This window comes from Pongo pygmaeus, chromosome 6 (assembly GCF_028885625.2).
Source record: "Pongo pygmaeus isolate AG05252 chromosome 6, NHGRI_mPonPyg2-v2.0_pri, whole genome shotgun sequence".
NCBI lineage: Eukaryota > Metazoa > Chordata > Mammalia > Primates > Hominidae > Pongo > Pongo pygmaeus.
In genome coordinates, this window is record NC_072379.2 from 99,910,810 (window position 1) to 99,928,345 (window position 17,536).

Below are 17,536 nucleotides of genomic sequence, written 5' to 3' on the forward strand. Positions count from 1 at the left end.
AAGGACAACAGAGTGTATGGTATGGAAGATGAGTTGACAGCAAAGCAGATAGAAGGCAATATCTAGTGCTTTGCAGCCATTAAGCCACATTTGGGCTCATAATATATAGAAAATTACTGAAAAAGATGTTGTCTGAGCCTTATTTTTATTCACAGTGTCATTTATAAAGTAGCACATAAGAATAAATACAGATGCTTCTAATGAAGGAATTTTATATCATCTGTTACACCTTTCACGCCTAAGTATCTGTTTTTGCATTTCTATTAATATGTAATTTGATGGATATGTATAATAATGCTACCTGCAAGACTGATGTGTAAAGTCAGTAGAACCATGGTAAGATCCAGAACCTCCAAAACTGAATTCTTCTACAACTGATGGCTGTTTTTATAACTGTCACTCTAAGGAGACCATCTGGGAATTTTTAGAAACTGCTTCAAATTATTTTAAAGGAGACCCAACTTCAACTCTGCTGGTATGACATACCACAGTGTTTCACTTTGGGGAATAAACTGTGTTGAGAGCAATTATTTTCCATTTAACTGATGTGGTGAGTAGCACACCCCCAAAAGTACATGTCAGAATTTATTATGTTTGTGGGGGTTGAGTAGACTCAGAATAGATGTACAATATTATAATAAAATTATGTATTATGATTTAAAACACAAATTAATATAAGCTGCAGAAAATAAAGCTCAGTCAAATCTTATTAACCGAGAGGAAACTTTAAAAATAATTCTTTTTAATGTAGAGTGCATGTCATTGGCAGGATGGGAGTTGTCAGGTTTTTTTATTTTTCTTTTATCAAAAATCTGGATAACTTGGCAAAAACAGAAGTTAGAAACACTAAACTGAAGGCAGTACATTTAGCTATGAAATCTTTTCTGGTTTCCTCTGACTAAATCTTTCCATCCTTTATTCAGTGAGAATCTATCCTAAATACCTGAAGAATTCCCAACAGAGTAATGATGCTCTGTAGATAGTGTAGAGGAATCTTAGAACGGGTAGAACTCCCACAGAGGAACAAAGTCTGAGATGCATTTGCAAGCCTCAGACATGAGATAGGAGCAATGTCAGGAGGAGTGATGGAAGATACCTTTGAAGAGGTGAGGAAGGAAATGAATTGGTAGGCATGAATCCATACATAGAAAGGAAGTGCTCTTGAGGGTGAAGGGATAGCAGAATTTAACTAGAGGCAAGTAACAAGTTGTAAGTTGTGAGTAGTAAAGGTACCAGCTTCACAAGAATAACTTATTTGGTGGTGAAGACAAAGATAAGTTGGAAAGACTTAAACAGTTGATCAAGAGATCAAGTAGTTTGAGCTTAATAGAGTAGACTGTAAGATGAGAATTGACTAGGAAGTAAATTATTCTAGTCTGGTCCAAGGTTGTGTTTAAGGAAGGCAGACAGGGAGTGGTAAATGAGAGATGTTGAAAAGGAAGATTCTGTAGGCCACAGTGACTCAAAGAATGCGGGGGTAGAGGAAAGAGGTATAAAAATAACTCTAATTAAAGCAATGCTTTATGTAGAGTGCCCTATTTTATCCAAAATGATGAGGTATCCTATTCTGTATTTTGATTCCCATGACTAAGAAAGAAAAAATTATCTTAGAACATTTTTTCATACAGGACAGCAGTTTTAAAGCTCCTGCTTCATCAAACTCACTCTACCTCACTTGCACTTTGAAATTCCATAATTGGCAATCAGGTTGGTGTAAGACCAGACCTGTGGGACACCTGACTCATCACTCACACTCAATCTGACCAAGAGGCCTGAGGTCAATAGCCCTAGAACTAACCTAAATATGGCCTGAAGTGAATGACCATTTAGGAAACAAAGTAAACTTTCCAGCAATATAGTAATGAAAATATGTGCTTAGCTTTCAAAAGAAATGTATCTTCTTATTTTTATGGAGAAAAAATTTGATAAAATTATAAGTATTTTCACAAGGATGATCTCATTTTCACAGTAGCTCTGCAAAAGAGGAAATGGAGGAGATATTTTTATTCCCATTTTATAAAAGAAGAAATTGAGAGATGGGGAGATCAAGTGACTCTTCCAATTCTCCCTCTTAAGTAGGCCAACAGGTTAGAGCCAGAGCCAGTCTTCCTGATGACGTCCCTTTCTGTGCTCTTAAACCCAATCTGTCTGAGGATTTGGCATGGCACTGTCAGATGACATATACCAGGTGTCTTATATTTTTACTTCAATACATGTAAATGACATTCATACAGCACAGTCTATTAATATTCTACCCAATAAGTTCTATCTGAACAAGCAAATGTTTGCTGACATCCCCATCTATAAGAGTTTTGGGCATAACTTATTATCTAGACATCTATATATTTTTTTAAAGTGGGCAATTGAGTACTGTCAAGTTGTTATATAGTTTTATCCTGTGATAACTGACCACTCATCTTTTACATTCAGAAATCTTCAATGTATCTTCATAAAGATATTGTTGCAGCGTTCTTTATCCTTGCCTGATGACTTGAAAAATTACTGTGAGCAGAAAATATCCATAAATTGTAAAAGGCAGTCTTACTAAGAAACACAAATAGTTCTCACTCTGTTTCTAAATAGCAAGATCACATTAAAACCCAAAAATAGATAAGATTAATCACTACAGTTCAAACAACTACTCTTTAGACCTGGCAGGGGACCTTGAGAGCTTTCAATATAACCCTTAGTTCTTTTTTCCTGTGAAATTCTGGCAGAGCAGAGGGAAGGAGAGAGAGTGCTTGGGGACTGGGGAGTCTGTTAACAGTGATTAAAGTTAGGGAGAGCCTTAGAGGAAGTGGCATTTGTTACCTTTCTGACTTTTACTTGGCCATTCAGAAACCCATTGTTTCCACAATCATACTCAAGTCATCCTTGACTGTAACTGTGGTGGGAATATCTTGGTAGAACTGTCCTGATTTTATAGAAGAATATAACAAAGGACAAAGAGTAATTACTGAAATAGCAATCATCTTTTGCATAAAAATTTACAGCTTAGAAACCCTTTCGCCTGTATGATCTCATTCGTTATTTCCCATGGAACAATAAGTTGCTATTACTATTGTTCATCATTACTTCTAAGGAATCTGAGTCACAGAGGATTGAAGCCAGTTTGGGAAAGTTATACAGCTGATAAGTGATGAAACTAGAACTCAGACCAAAGTCTTTTGACCTCATATCCCATGTGATCTCTACTATACCTTGCAGCCTCCTAAATCTAAGGAGAATGTTGGAGCAAGAATGAAAGTAGACATAAAAAATAGTCAATGAGTTAAAAAAAACTCACTGAATAGGAAATTGAGGAAATGAGGCATACCCAAGAGAAAATCCAAAAGGCCAATAAACATGAAAAGATGCTCACCCTCACTGGCAGTCTGGGAAATGCAAATCAAAACTATGATCACACCCATTAGATTAGTAAAAATTAAGTCTGAGAATACCAAGTACTGTGTCAGATGTAAAGCAATGAAAATTTCAACACACTACCGATGGGAGTGTAAATCAATATGGCCTCTTTTGTCAGCCATTTGCCACTATCTAACAAAGATGAAGATGCACATGGTCTGTGCCAGCATGTGTTTCATAGCAGAGTTATTTTCAATAGACACAAATTTGTCATAACTCCAGTGTCCATTAACAAAAGAATGGATGAATATTATTAAGTAGTAATATAGCCATTGATAAATACTATATTCCAATGAAAACTAATCAACTAGAGGCACAAGTATCAAAATAGATAAATATCACAAACACATTTTAAGAAAAGTTACAGAATATTAAAATATATACCATTTACAAAAGGCTTAAAATATGTAAAATACTTTCCAGGGATTATTATTATTTAGGGATTAGATACTATTGAGAGATATTGTTTTTACGGACACCTAGATATGATATAAACTATAAAGGTATATGTAAATAACAAACCTCAAATACGACAATGGTTACCCTGGAAAGTTCTGTAAAGGAGTGCAAGTTGGGGGAGACATGCTAGCCAAGGCGGATTCAACTAATATGAGCAATGTTCCAATCATTAAGTTGGATGTTAGTATACAAGTATTTGTTGTTCTTTCAACCTTTTAAATGTGGAAAATATAACATTAAAACTAAAAGAAACAGGAGGAGAGAAAAATAGTCTATCTGAATCAGACACTTCTCTGGGACACTGAGATGAATGGAATCAATTAAAAATGATGCCCAAAGCATCCCCAGCTGCCACAGTCCGATGAAGAATTATAATAACAGTGAGGGAATGTCCACTCCAATTCAGTTCTGAGCCGTGGACCCACGTTCCAGCCACCACATCAGTACCCCCTCTGATAGACATTATGGAAAAGTGAAGTTCCATCTGATCAATCACATAGGTTGTGACATTTTCTAGAGGCAGACCTAACCTAGATCCCTGAAAATGTCTGCTTGGCCTTTCTGTCAATTTGGGAAGAGGGACTGTTAATTAAGACAATGCTGTTAATCATTTTATTCATTTTATGTTATACACCTAGAAAAGACCAGAAACGTAGTCAACTCTAAAAGTTCAACTCTGTTTTTCATTTTTAATGTTTGCAACCTTGCTGGGCAAGGATGTCTCAGAATGAAATCCCTAGCCATTTGTACCTCCCATTCCAGAATTATTCTGATAAACTGATGTCTGTTGAGCTGCTTATTTGACAATCTGTGAAAACATGTCTTTTCATCCCTAATATACTCCTCAGCATAGTCAGGCACAATCTGAGTTTGCAAGTTCAATTTTCAAGTATTATGGTTTGTGAAGATAAAAATACCAATCCATGATAAAATAGTTCTCCAAAAATAAAATTGTTATTCATACATAATTGAAATTTTTAAACAACATTTATCTCAAACAGCCATGATTTTCTGCATTTTAAGCAGGAAAAAAAATATTTCTCTGAATATATTTTATAATGGGTAATTTGCATTCAGAGCATTTCTAATCATAAAGTTGGCCTCTAACCAGTAGACCTCTAAAAATCTGTGATAGTTCACTGGGGAGAAAGGACAAGTGCCTTTATTGAAAATGATCCACAGAAATATTAGTTTATCTAAGATCAGAGGATGAACTGTGGCAGCTTTCTGTTTGAAACCAAGGGTCCCAAATCTCCTCCATCCTATTTTAACAACAATCATATTAATAATAGTCCACATTTATGGAGCACTGTGTGTCATACACTATGCCAAGTACTTTTCCTACATTATGTCATTTCATTCTCACAACTTTACAAATGAGGAACTGTGGCTCAAAGCAGGTAACTTGGTCAATATCATGTATCTGTTAAATAGTAGAGCCAAGATGTCAACCCAGCTCCCTAATCCCAAAACCTGCACTCTTGACCTTTGCTCGCATATACATGGAAGCTTTGCAATTACCTGCTATAGATGGAAAAAAATAAATGGGCAAATATTTTTCTGTTCCATAAAAAAGAAAAAAGGCAATTGACTTATTCAACTTATACAAAAAAAATAATATGCTAGGGCTTTCTTTTTCGTCTAAAACTCATGACCACTACTTCTCAATAATTTGAAAATTACATTAACTGAATTGCACTAAAGATGGAAAATAAGATGAAAAAGAAGCATAGAGAATGTGCTTCTTCAAGGTACACATTCCTCTAACCTTTTCTTTCAGAGCGTTTGTTTCTGAATATGAAGTTGTTTCTGAACTTCAAGAATAACCAAATAGCTTTCTTTCAGCACTTGATCATTGTATTTGTTGGCAGTCCTGTTGTAACCCTGAGTCACCCACAGTGATTTTAAGTATTATTCTAATTGATTTTCTCACTGCTTACTAAGACACAACACTTCTCACTAGTCTCATAAATAATTCCATTTCTCTATGTCAACATTAATTGAACTTACCTCATGTTGTCAATCTCTTTTTTTCTTACAGGTGATGTCATTGTCTATATTAATGAAGTTTGTGTCCTTGGACACACTCATGCAGATGTTGTCAAACTTTTCCAGTCTGTTCCTATTGGTCAGAGTGTCAACCTGGTGTTGTGTCGTGGCTACCCTTTGCCCTTTGATCCTGAAGACCCTGCTAACAGCATGGTGCCACCCCTTGCAATAATGGAGAGGCCACCTCCAGTGATGGTCAATGGAAGACACAACTATGAAACATATTTGGAGTACATTTCTCGGACCTCACAGTCAGTTCCAGATATAACAGATCGGCCGCCTCATACTTTGCACTCTATGCCAGCTGATGGTCAGCTAGACGGCACGTATCCACCGCCCGTCCATGATGACAATGTGTCTATGGCTTCATCTGGGGCCACCCAAGCTGAACTTATGACCTTAACCATTGTGAAAGGTGCCCAGGGCTTCGGCTTCACTATTGCTGACAGTCCTACAGGACAGCGGGTGAAACAAATACTTGACATTCAGGGATGCCCTGGCCTGTGTGAAGGCGACCTCATTGTTGAGATCAACCAGCAGAATGTACAGAACCTGAGCCATACAGAAGTAGTGGATATACTTAAGGACTGTCCCATTGGAAGTGAAACTTCTTTGATTATCCATCGAGGAGGTAAGACTAACACTGGCTCAGCAATAAAATATGTGGGTAAAATAGTAGGATCATTTAATAATATTGTTAAAATGGAGATTTCCTTGGAGTTGAATGAACTTATACTTTAAAAAATAAAGCTTAAAGAGTAAGAGAGAAAAACATGAATTAAAGGAAGCTTTGTTTTTGAATTCTGAGAATACATCTTTTTCTATTTTGTATTAAACACAATAATAATAGTTCTTTCAGTCTTACAGACACATTGATAGAAAGTTGGAGGGTAAAGATTAAATCCCCAACTATGAATGTATTTTGTTTCAAAAGTTCATTCATGTATCGGTCATGGAGAACTCAAACTGGTTTCCCATTGATTTAATTAAGAAACTTGCTTTTACGATGGAAGCAATGCTTTGAATCTTGCTTAGGTTTCCAGGCTAGCAGGTGGAAGCTGGTTCAACCCCTACTAAGCCCAAGCACAGTCTTGACAATACTCAGAAGGACCATGAACTGTGAGAGCTGTGGGAGCTGTGCTGTTGTAGAAAAATCTTTTCTCACAGTTTGGAATGATGCTGTTCAGGACACTTCTGCTACTACAGGGACTGCTCTAGCAACAATTACCCATAGTGCCTCCCATGATCTGGGAAGAAAGTTACAGAACAGGGTGAGGGCTGAAGTTCTGCGCTGAGTGTCCTGGGCAAAGTATGGAAATAGGAACAGTGCCAAGTGTGGTAGAAGCTCTGACCCTGAATGTTTCTTCCCCTCTACCTTTTCTGTGGGGAAGGGAATGGGGTAAAGCACAGGGCCCCTTCTCCACACCTCTGCTGCTTTGCTCTGGATGACCAGTAAACCTGGAGAGAGAAGGGAGGGAAGGGGCCATATATAAAGAGGATACCATCTCGAAAAAAGAGTGTAAAGGAAAAGGATCAGGCTAAGCCCTGGTTTTCCCACTTGCCAATTTGTGGACTTAGGACACTGAAAGTCAATGAGCCTCAGCCGTGTTATCTGTTACAATGGGATAATACTACTACCTAACCCAATGGTAATGTTGTAGCCCAACATCTGCTCACTAAATGTCTGGCGAGTCTAAAGACCAAAGCTTCAGCATGGATGGGTCAGAAGGAACAGGACAATGAGGAACTCGTGCATGAAGGACACACGTGTGACAAACATGTGGTTGCCTATTCAAAGCATTGAAAACAGCCTGAAACTCTGTCAGTTTGAAATGCAAGTGAAGGCAGTCAAAGCTGAAAGAAAGAAGCACCTTTTATGATTTATTTGGCCCTGTCTGCAGGTGTTTTTCCTTCAAGGAAGTATTACATTGTTGATTCCTTGTTTGGAAACGGACAGCAAACACCAGGCATTTGTGAGCAGCACTCTACAAAGTCTTAGGTCCTGTACTAAAAGGGAAATTCATAAGATAGCAAAACAATCTTAAATTTGACCTTCTCAAGGCATTGTTACAAAATAGCACTTGAATTCTCATAATTAAATATTGGCAGGGTATTTTAATTTCTTGCATTGCTTAAGATTAAAATAAACACTGCTAATTAAATAGCCATATCTTCATAGTGTCCAGTTGAAAATCAAATATTTGGACCAAGTTCTTGATATTAAATGGTATCACAAACTCACTGTGCAGTAACCACTGTATGATTCATAGAAACAAATTTGGATGCATTTTTTATATACAGCTTCTTCTAAAAGCATGACATAGCAGAAAAAAGGTACTTTGAAATCCCTAATTTACATTATGGTAATTTGTACTTTTCTGAAAACATTTATTGTGTGCCTGCTATCAGGTTGGCTACCCTATTCTCAGTTTTCCTTTGCCCCCCATTTACTCCACAAGTCATCAAAGTGGTCTTTGCATTTGGTTTGTGTTTGGGGATGAGGGAATTGGTTTTTGTTTTTTGCCTAGCATAGCAAAATGCAGAATGCTGTGATGCTTAAAGTACTTCTAGTCGAAAACCTCTTGAGTTTACCCTGATTCCCACAATTTGTACTCATCTCTCTGAAATTAATAGGAACTAGCACCATGCTTATGTGGTGAAGTTCACTTTATCTTATTATGGGCTACTCAGAAGTGCCTATGACCTCATTGAGATAAGCAGACTCAAGAGCTGAGTTGCAGGCCTGGGTTCTTATATCAGGACCATGGGTGGTCGGCTGTTTTTAATTATTTACTAGAGTTTTTAATTTATAAACTAATAATGTACATGGTTTAACTTTTTTAAAGCAAATAATGTCAACAAGTATAAAATGAAAGTAATTTTCTGTCCTATTCCAGACTTTCAGTCCTTTCTCCCAGAGGCAAATATATTGTTTGTATGTGTAGTCACAGAAAGTTTATGGTCTACTAGCACACGTATGAATATATATAGTATGTTTAATATAGATGGGATAAATGTGAGTTACTTTAAAATACCTTGGTTATTTGGTACTTGTTTTACATACACCATGTGATGTAATTTACATACCACAACACTCACCAATGTAAGTGTATGCTCAGTAAGTTGCTAAAATGATAAGTTGTGCAACAATCATCATAATCCTTAGAAAATCCATCATCCCGAAATCTCCCAAACCCCGGGTAACCACTAATATGCCTTCTGAATAGTTTTGTCTTTCTATAATTTTTTCATAAATGGAATCACACAGTATATAATATTTTACTTAGCTTAATGCTGGTAAGAGTTACCTATGTCGGTGAGGTTTAAGCGGTTTGTTTCTTTTATGGCTGCATAGTATTCCATTGTACAGATACACTCCATTTTCCTGTCCATTCATTAGTGTATGGACATTTGAGTTGTTTTCAGTTTTTGACATTTATGAATCATGTTGTTACGAACATTTGGATACACGTGTTTGTGTTGCTTATGTTTTCATTTTTCTTGGGTAGACACCTAGGAGTGGTATTGCTCAGCTGTAAAAAGAATATATATTTAAATTGTTAAGAAATAGAATGTTTTCCAAAATGGCTGTTGTACAAGGTTTCCAATTTGTGCCCATTATTGCCCACATTTGGTATAATCAGTCTTTTTTATTATAGCTATTCTGATGAGCATGTAGTGACACCTTTATGTGGTTTTAATTTACATTTCTCTAATCCTTTTACATGTTTACCATGTTTTCGTGTGATTATTAGCATTCATATATCTTCGGTAGCATGTTTATTCAAATAATTTGCCTATATTGTGCTGTCCTTTTAAGTTATAAAAGTTCTTCCTTTGTAAGCTATGTGATTTGCAGGTATTTTCTGTCTGTAGCTTGTCTTTTCATTTTCTTCTTCTTATTATTATTATTATTATACTTTAAGTTTTAGGGTACATGTGCACAATGTGCAGGTTAGTTACATATGTACACATGAGCCATGCTGGTGTGCTGCACCCATTAACTCGTCATTTAGCATTAGGTATATCTCCTAATGCTATCCGTCCCCCCTCCTCCCATCCCACAACAGTCCCCAGAGTGTGATGTTCCCCTTCCTGTGTCCATGTGTTCTCATTGTTCAATTCCCATCTACGAGTGAGAACATGCGGTGTTTGGTTTTTTGTCTTCGCAATAGTTTACTGAGAATGATGATTTCCAATTTCATCCATGTCCCTACAAAGGACATGAACTCATCATCTTTTATGGCTGCATAGTAGTCCATGGTGTATATATGCCACATTTTCTTAATCCAGTCTATCATTGTTGGACATTTGGGTTGGTTCCAAGTCTTTGCTATTGTGAATAGTGCCACAATAAACATACGTGTGCATGTGTCTTTATAGAAGCATGATTTATAGCCCTTTGAGTATATACCCAGTAATGGGATGGCTGGGTCAAATGGTATTTCTAGTTCTAGATCCCTGAGGAATCACCACACTGACTTCCACAATGATTGAACTAGTTTACAGTCCCACCAACAGTGTAAAAGTGTTCCTATTTCTCCACATCCTCTCCAGCACCTGTTGTTTCCTGACTTTTTAATGATTGCCATTCTAACTGGTGTGAGATGGTATCTCATTGCGGTTTTGATTTGCACTAAATGCCCACAAGAGAAAGCAGGAAAGATCCAAAATTGACACCCTAACATCACAATTAAAAGAACTAGAAAAGCAAGAGCAAATACATTCAAAACCTAGCAGAAGGCAAGAAATAACTGAAATCAGAGCAGAACTGAAGGAAATAGAAACACAATGAACCCTTCAAAAAATTAATGAATCCAGGAGCTGGTTTTTTGAAAGGATCAACAAAATTGATAGACTGCTAGCAAGACTAATAAAGAAAAAAAGAGAGAAGAATCAAATAGATGCAATAAAAAATGATAAATAGGATATCACCACTGATCCCACAGAAATACAAACTACCATCAGAGAATACTACAAACACCTCTACGCAAATAAACTAGAAAATCTAGAAGAAATGGATAAATTCCTCTACACATACACTCTCCCAAGACTAAACCAGGAAGAAGTTGAATCTCTGAATAGACCAATAACAGGATCTGAAATTGTGGCAATAATCAATAGCTTACCAACCAAAAAGAGTCCAGGACCAGATGGATTCACAGCCGAATTCTACCAGAGGTACAAGGAGGAACTCTGGTACCTTTCCTTCTGAAACTATTCCAATCAATAGAAAAAGAGGTAATCCTCCCTAACTCATTTTATGAGGCCAGCATCATCCTGATACCAAAGCCGGGCAGAGACACAACCAAAAAAGAGAATTTTAGACCAATATCCTTGATGAACATTGATGCAAAAATCCTCAATAAAATACTGGCAAACCGAATGCAGCAGCACATCAAAAAGCTTATCCACCATGATCAAGTGGGCTTCATCCCTGGGATGCAAGGCTGGTCCAATATACACAAATCAATAAATGTAATCCAGCATATAAACAGAACCAAAGACAAAAACCACATGATTATCTCAATAGATGCAGAAAAGGCCTTTGACAAAATTCAACAGCCCTTCATGCTAAAAACTCTCAATAAATTAGGTATTGATGGGACATATCTCAAAATAATAAGAGCTATCTATGACAAACCCACAGCCAATATCATACTGAATGGGCAAAAACTGGAAGCATTCCCTTTGAAAACTGGCACAAGACAGGGATGCCCTCTCTCACCACTCCTATTCAACATAGTGTTGGAAGTTCTGGCCAGGGCAATTAGGCAGGAGAAGGAAATAAAGGGTATTCGATTAGGAAAAGAGGAAGTCAAATTGTCTCTGTTTGCAGACCACATGATTGTATATCTAGAAAACCCCATTGTCTCAGCCCAAAATCTCCTTAAGCTGATAAGCAACTTCAGCAAAGTCTCAGGATACAAAATCAATGTACAAAAATCACAGGCATTCTTATACACCAATAACAGACAAACAGAGAGCCAAATCATGAGTGAACTCTCCCATTCACAATTGCTTCAAAGAGAATAAAATACCTAGGAATCCAACTTACAAGGGATGTGAAGGACCTCTTCAAGGAGAACTACAAACCACTGCTCAATGAAATAAAAGGGGATACAAACAAATGGAAGAACATTCCATGCTCATGGGTAGGAAGAATCAATATCATGAAAATGGCCATACTGCCAAAGGTAATTTATAGATTCAATGCCATCCCCATCAAGATACCAATGACTTTCTTCACAGAATTGGAAAAAACTACTTTAAAGTTCATATGGAACCAAAAAATTGCCCACATCGCCAAGTCAATCCTAAGCCAAAAGAACAAAGCTGGAGGCATCACGCTACCTGACTTCAAACTATACTACAAGGCTACAGTAACCAAAACAGCATGGTACTGGTACCAAAACAGAGATATAGATCAATGGAACAGAACAGAGCCCTCAGAAATAACACCACATATCTACAACTATCTGATCTTTGACAAACCTGAGAAAAACAAGCAATGGGGAAAGGATTCCCTATTTAATAAATGGTTCTGGGAAAACTGGCTAGCCATATGTAGAAAGCTGAAACTGGATCCCTTCCTTACACCTTATACAAAAATCAATTCAAGATGGATTAAAGACTTAAATGTTATACCTAAAACCATAAAAACGCTAAAGAAAACCTAGGCATTACCATTCAGGACATAGGCATGGGCAAGGACTTCATGTCTAAAACACCAAAAGCAATGGCAACAAAAGCCAAAATTGACAAATAGGATCTAATTAAACTAAAGAGGTTCTGCACAGCAAAAGAAACTACCATCAGAGTGAACAGGCAACCTACAAAATGGGAGAAAATTTTCACAACCTACTCATCTGACAAAGGGCTAATATCCAGAATCTACAATGAACTCAAACAAATTTACGAGAAAAAAAACAAACCCCATCAAAAAGTGGGCAAAGGACATGAACAGACACTTCTCAAAAGAAGACATTTATGCGGCCAAAAAACACATGAAAAAATGCTCACCATCACTGGCCATCAGAGAAATGCAAGTCTTTTCATTTTCTTAGTGGTGGCTTTGAAGCACCCAAGTGTTTAATTCTGTTAAAATCCAATTTATCAAATTTTTCTTTTTTTTTTTTTTTTTTTTTTTGAGACAGAGTCTCGCTCTGTTGCCCAGGCTGGAGTACAGTGGCATGATCTTGGCTCACTGCAACCTCTGCCTCACGGGTTCAAGTGATTCTCCTGCCTCAGCCTCCTGAGTAGCTGGGATTACAGGCACGTGCCATCACATCCGGCTAATTTTTTGTATTTTTGGTAGAGACAGGGTTTCACTGTGTTAGCCAGGATGGTCTCAATATCCTGACCTTGTGATCCACCCACCTCAGCCTCCCAAAGTGCTGCGATTACAGGCGTGAGCCACCATGCCTGGCCCAAGTTTTTTTTTTTCTTATGTGGCTCATTCTTTAGGTATATCTAAGAAATCTAAGAAATCTAAGAAATCTTTGCCTGACCCGAGATTTCTTGTGTTTTCTTCTAAAAGTTGTATACCTTTAGCTCTTTTATTTAGATCTGTAAAATTTTAAGATAATTTTTGTGTATACTGTGAATTAAGGGCCTAACTTAATTTTTTTTTTTTTTTGGCTTAGGTATATCCAATCATTCTAGCACCATCTGTTGAAAAAGCTAATTTTTTTATTGAATTCCCTTGACACTTTTGTCAAAAATGAATTAGCATAAATGTGGAGGTTTATTTCTAGATGCCCTATTCTGTTCCATTGATCTGTTTGTCTGTTCTTGTGCTACTACCATGCTCTCTAGGTTACTTTAGTTTTCTGTTAAGTCTTGAAACCAGAGAGTGTTAGTCCTCCAGCTTTTTCTCCTTTTTCAAAATAATTTGGCTATTCTAGGTCCTTTGCATTTCCATAGACATTCTAGGATTGCATTGTTCTTTTTTTTTTTTTTTTTTTTAAGAGACAGGGTCTCACTCTGTTGTCTAAGCTACAGTACAGTGGTGCAGTCATAGCTCACTGCAGCCTCAAACTTCTGGGCTCAAGTGATCCTTCACCTCAGGCTCTCCAGTAGGTAGGACTACAGGCACATGCCACTGTACCTGGCTTTTTAAATTTTCTTTTAGTGATGAAGTCTCACTGTGTTTCCCAGGGGTGTCTAGAGCTCCTGGACTCATGCAATCTTCCTGCCTCTACCTCCCAAAGAGTTGGGATTACAGGAATGAGTCATTGTTTCTGGCCTAGGATTGCCTTTTTAATTATTTTGTTACATAAAAGGCCTGCTGAGATTTGGGTGTTACATTGCATCTATAGAGCTATTTGTGGAAAATTGCCAACATTGAACCTTTTAATTCATAAAGATAGTATATCTCTTCACTTATTTGGATCTTTAATTTCTCTCAGCAATAGTTTGTAGTTTTCAACGTACAGATCTTGTACTTTTGTTCAATTTATTTCTAGCTATTTTATTCTTGTTGATGTTATTGTCAATGGAATTGTTTTATGTCTTTTCAGGTTGTTTATTGCTAATATATAGAAATGCATTTATTTTTCATTTTTGATTTTGTACACTGCAATTTTATTAACTGACTTTTTAAGTCTGGAGGCTTTTTGTAGACTCCATAATATATTCTATGTAGTTATTATACCATCTGGTAATAAAGACAGTTTTACTTCTTCCTTTCCAATTTGTATGCCTTTGACTTCTTTTCCTTGCCTTATTACACCAGCTTGAACTTCCCAGAATAATATTGAGTGCAAGAGAGGTGAGCAGACATCCTTACCTTGTTACCAATTTTAGAAACTGTCTTGCATCATTACATCTGATTTTAGGACAGGATTTTTGTATGTCCTTTATCAGGTTGAGAAAGTTGTCTTCTATTCTTGGTTTGCTGGAAATTTAAATAATCAATGGGTCTTGGTTTTTATCAAATGTTTTTGCTGCAGCTATTGGGATGACCTGGTAGTTTTTGTCCTTTATTAATATGGTATATTACATAACATGATTTTTAGTTATTGAACTAATTTAACGTTCCTGGGATAACAACCCTTCTTGATCATGGTATATAATTCTTTTTGTATGTTGCTGAATTTCATTTGCTCATATTTTGTTAAGGATTTTGTAACCTGTTTGGGGGAAGGTTTTTCTGTTGTTTTCTTTTCATGTGATATATTTCTCTGGCTTTGGTGTCAGGATAATAGTGGCTTCATAAAATGCTACTAGGAAAGTGTTCCCTCTCCCTCTATTTTCTGAAACAGTTTGTGTAGGATTGATATTATTTCTTCCTTAAAAGTCTGATAGAATTCACCAGTGAAGGCATCTAGTCTGAGCTTTTATTTGTAGGAAGGTTTTTAGTTATTAATTCCATTTCTTTTCTTGATTTAATGTTTTCTTCTTAAATCAGTTTTGGTAATTTATGTATTTCTAGAAATTTTTATAATTCATCTAAGTTGTTGAATTAGCATAAAGTTTTTAATGAAATTTTATGTAATTCCTTTTTAAGAACTAACTTTTGAAATTGCTGATTTTCTGCTTTCCATTTCAACATTATCCACACTGGTAGTTATAGTTTTTTCTCTCCAGCTTACTTTGTGTTTGAATTACTATTCCTTTTCTGTCTTCTTGAGGTGGAAGCTTAGAGGATTAATGATTCCATTTCTTTCTAACAAAATCACTTAAAACTATAAATTTCACTCCAACTACTTCTTTAGCTAAATTCCATAAATTTTACTATGTTGTGTTTTCCTTTTTCACTCAGTCTAAGTTATTGATTTCCCTTGTAATTTCTTTTTTGCCCTATAGGTTACTTAGAAAAGTGTTTATTATCCCAATATTTGGAATTTCCCAAATCTTTTTCTATTGTTGATTTCTAACGATTTCATTGTCGAAGAGAACATGTTTTGTATGATTTTAGTCCTGTTAAGTACGTTACAGTTGTCTATGTCCTAGTGCCTTGCTTTTTTTAATATTAATTTATTTTGGAGGGTTTTATATATTAGTTCAGAAATACATCTTGTTTTTAATACTTAATCAGATTCCCACTAAAGCTAATGGATATGGTTGTTGCTTTCAGGCTTTTTCTATTAGAAAAATAGTGTATCTTTTAAATCTGTTTTTAATTGACACTTAATAATTATACATATTTATGGGGTATATGATGTTTCAACACATGTATATGCTGTATAATTATGAAATCAGGGTAAGTAAATCCATCACCTCAAGCATTTATCATTTCTTTGTGGTGAAAACATTCAAAATCCTCTATCTACTTTGAAATATACTATACATTATTGGTAACTATAGTCAACCTAATGTGCAATAAGACACAGGAACTATTTTCTCCCAACAGTAACTTTGTATCCTTTGTACAATTTCCCCCTACCCCTCCTTCCCACTACCCTCCCCAGCCACTGCTATCCACTATTCTATTCTCTATTTCTATGAGATGAACTCTTTTATATTCTGCATATAAGTGAGATCATGCAGTATTTGTCTTTCTGGGCCTGGCATACTTAATGTAATGTCCTCCAGGTTTATTCCTGTTGTTGCAAATGACAGGGTTTCATTCTCTTTTATGGCTGAATAGTATTCCATTGTGTAGATTTACCACATTTTCTTTAACCATTCATCCATTGATGGACACTTGGGTTGGCTCCATATCTTGGCTATTGTGAATAGTACTTCAATAAATATAGGAGTGAAGGTAACTCTGTGACATATTCATTTTATTTTCTTCAGATACATACCCAGTAGAATTACTGATCATGCAGTTCTATTTTTAATATTTTGAGAAACTTCCATACTGTTTTCCATAATGGCTATACTAATTTACATTGCCATCTACAGTGTACAAGGGTTCCCTTTTCTCCACATCCTCGCCGACACTTGTTATCTTTTGTCTTTTTGCTAATAGCTATCTTAACACATTGAGGTGATATCACACGGTGGTTTTGATTTGTATTTCCCTGATAATTAGTGATAATGAGCAATTTTTCATATAACTGTTAGCCATTCGTAGGTCTTTTGAGAAATGTCTACTCAGGTCTTTCGCACTTTTTTATTATTATTATTATTTTTTTTTAAAGCTGTTAAGCTGTTTGAGTTCCTTGTATATTTTGGATATTAACTTCTTGTCAGATGAATAGTTTGCAAATATTTTCTCCTATTTTGTAGGTTGTCTCCTCACTTTGTTGATTGTTCTTTTTTGGTATGGAATCTTTTTAATTGGATGTAATCTCATGTGTCTGCTTTTTTATTGCCTGTGCTTTTGAGGCATATCCAAAAAACCATTGTCCGAGCCAATATCATGAAGTATCTCCCCATGTTTTCCTATAGTACCTTCATAGTTTTGGATCTTACATTTAAGTTTTTAATGCATTTTGATTTGATTTTTGTGAGAGACAGAAGTCCAGTTTTATTTCCAATTTTCACAGCACCATTTATAAAGCTGTGCTTTCCGCAATGAATCTATTTTACCTAAGTATAGCCACTCCTACTCTTTTGTTTACTGTTTGCCTGGAATATCTTCTTCCATTCCTTTATTTTCAGCTTCTGTGTGTCCTTAAGGTTAATGTGAGTCTCTTGTAAGCAGCATATAGTTGGATCTTGTTTTTTA

General features: G+C 36.1%; 1 protein-coding gene across 4 annotated transcripts in view; it reads left to right on the top strand.

Moving 5' to 3' along the window:
• The window catches only part of MAGI2 (membrane associated guanylate kinase, WW and PDZ domain containing 2), a 1,485,052-nt gene that overhangs the window by 1,232,510 nt on the left and 235,006 nt on the right, over nucleotides 1-17,536 (top strand). For all 4 annotated transcript variants that reach the window (XM_054494395.2, XM_054494398.2, XM_054494397.2 and 1 more), the window contains exon 10: nucleotides 5,906-6,544. In XM_054494395.2, the coding sequence (XP_054350370.1) occupies nucleotides 5,906-6,544 (639 nt within the window). The remainder of the gene's footprint in view (nucleotides 1-5,905; nucleotides 6,545-17,536) is intronic.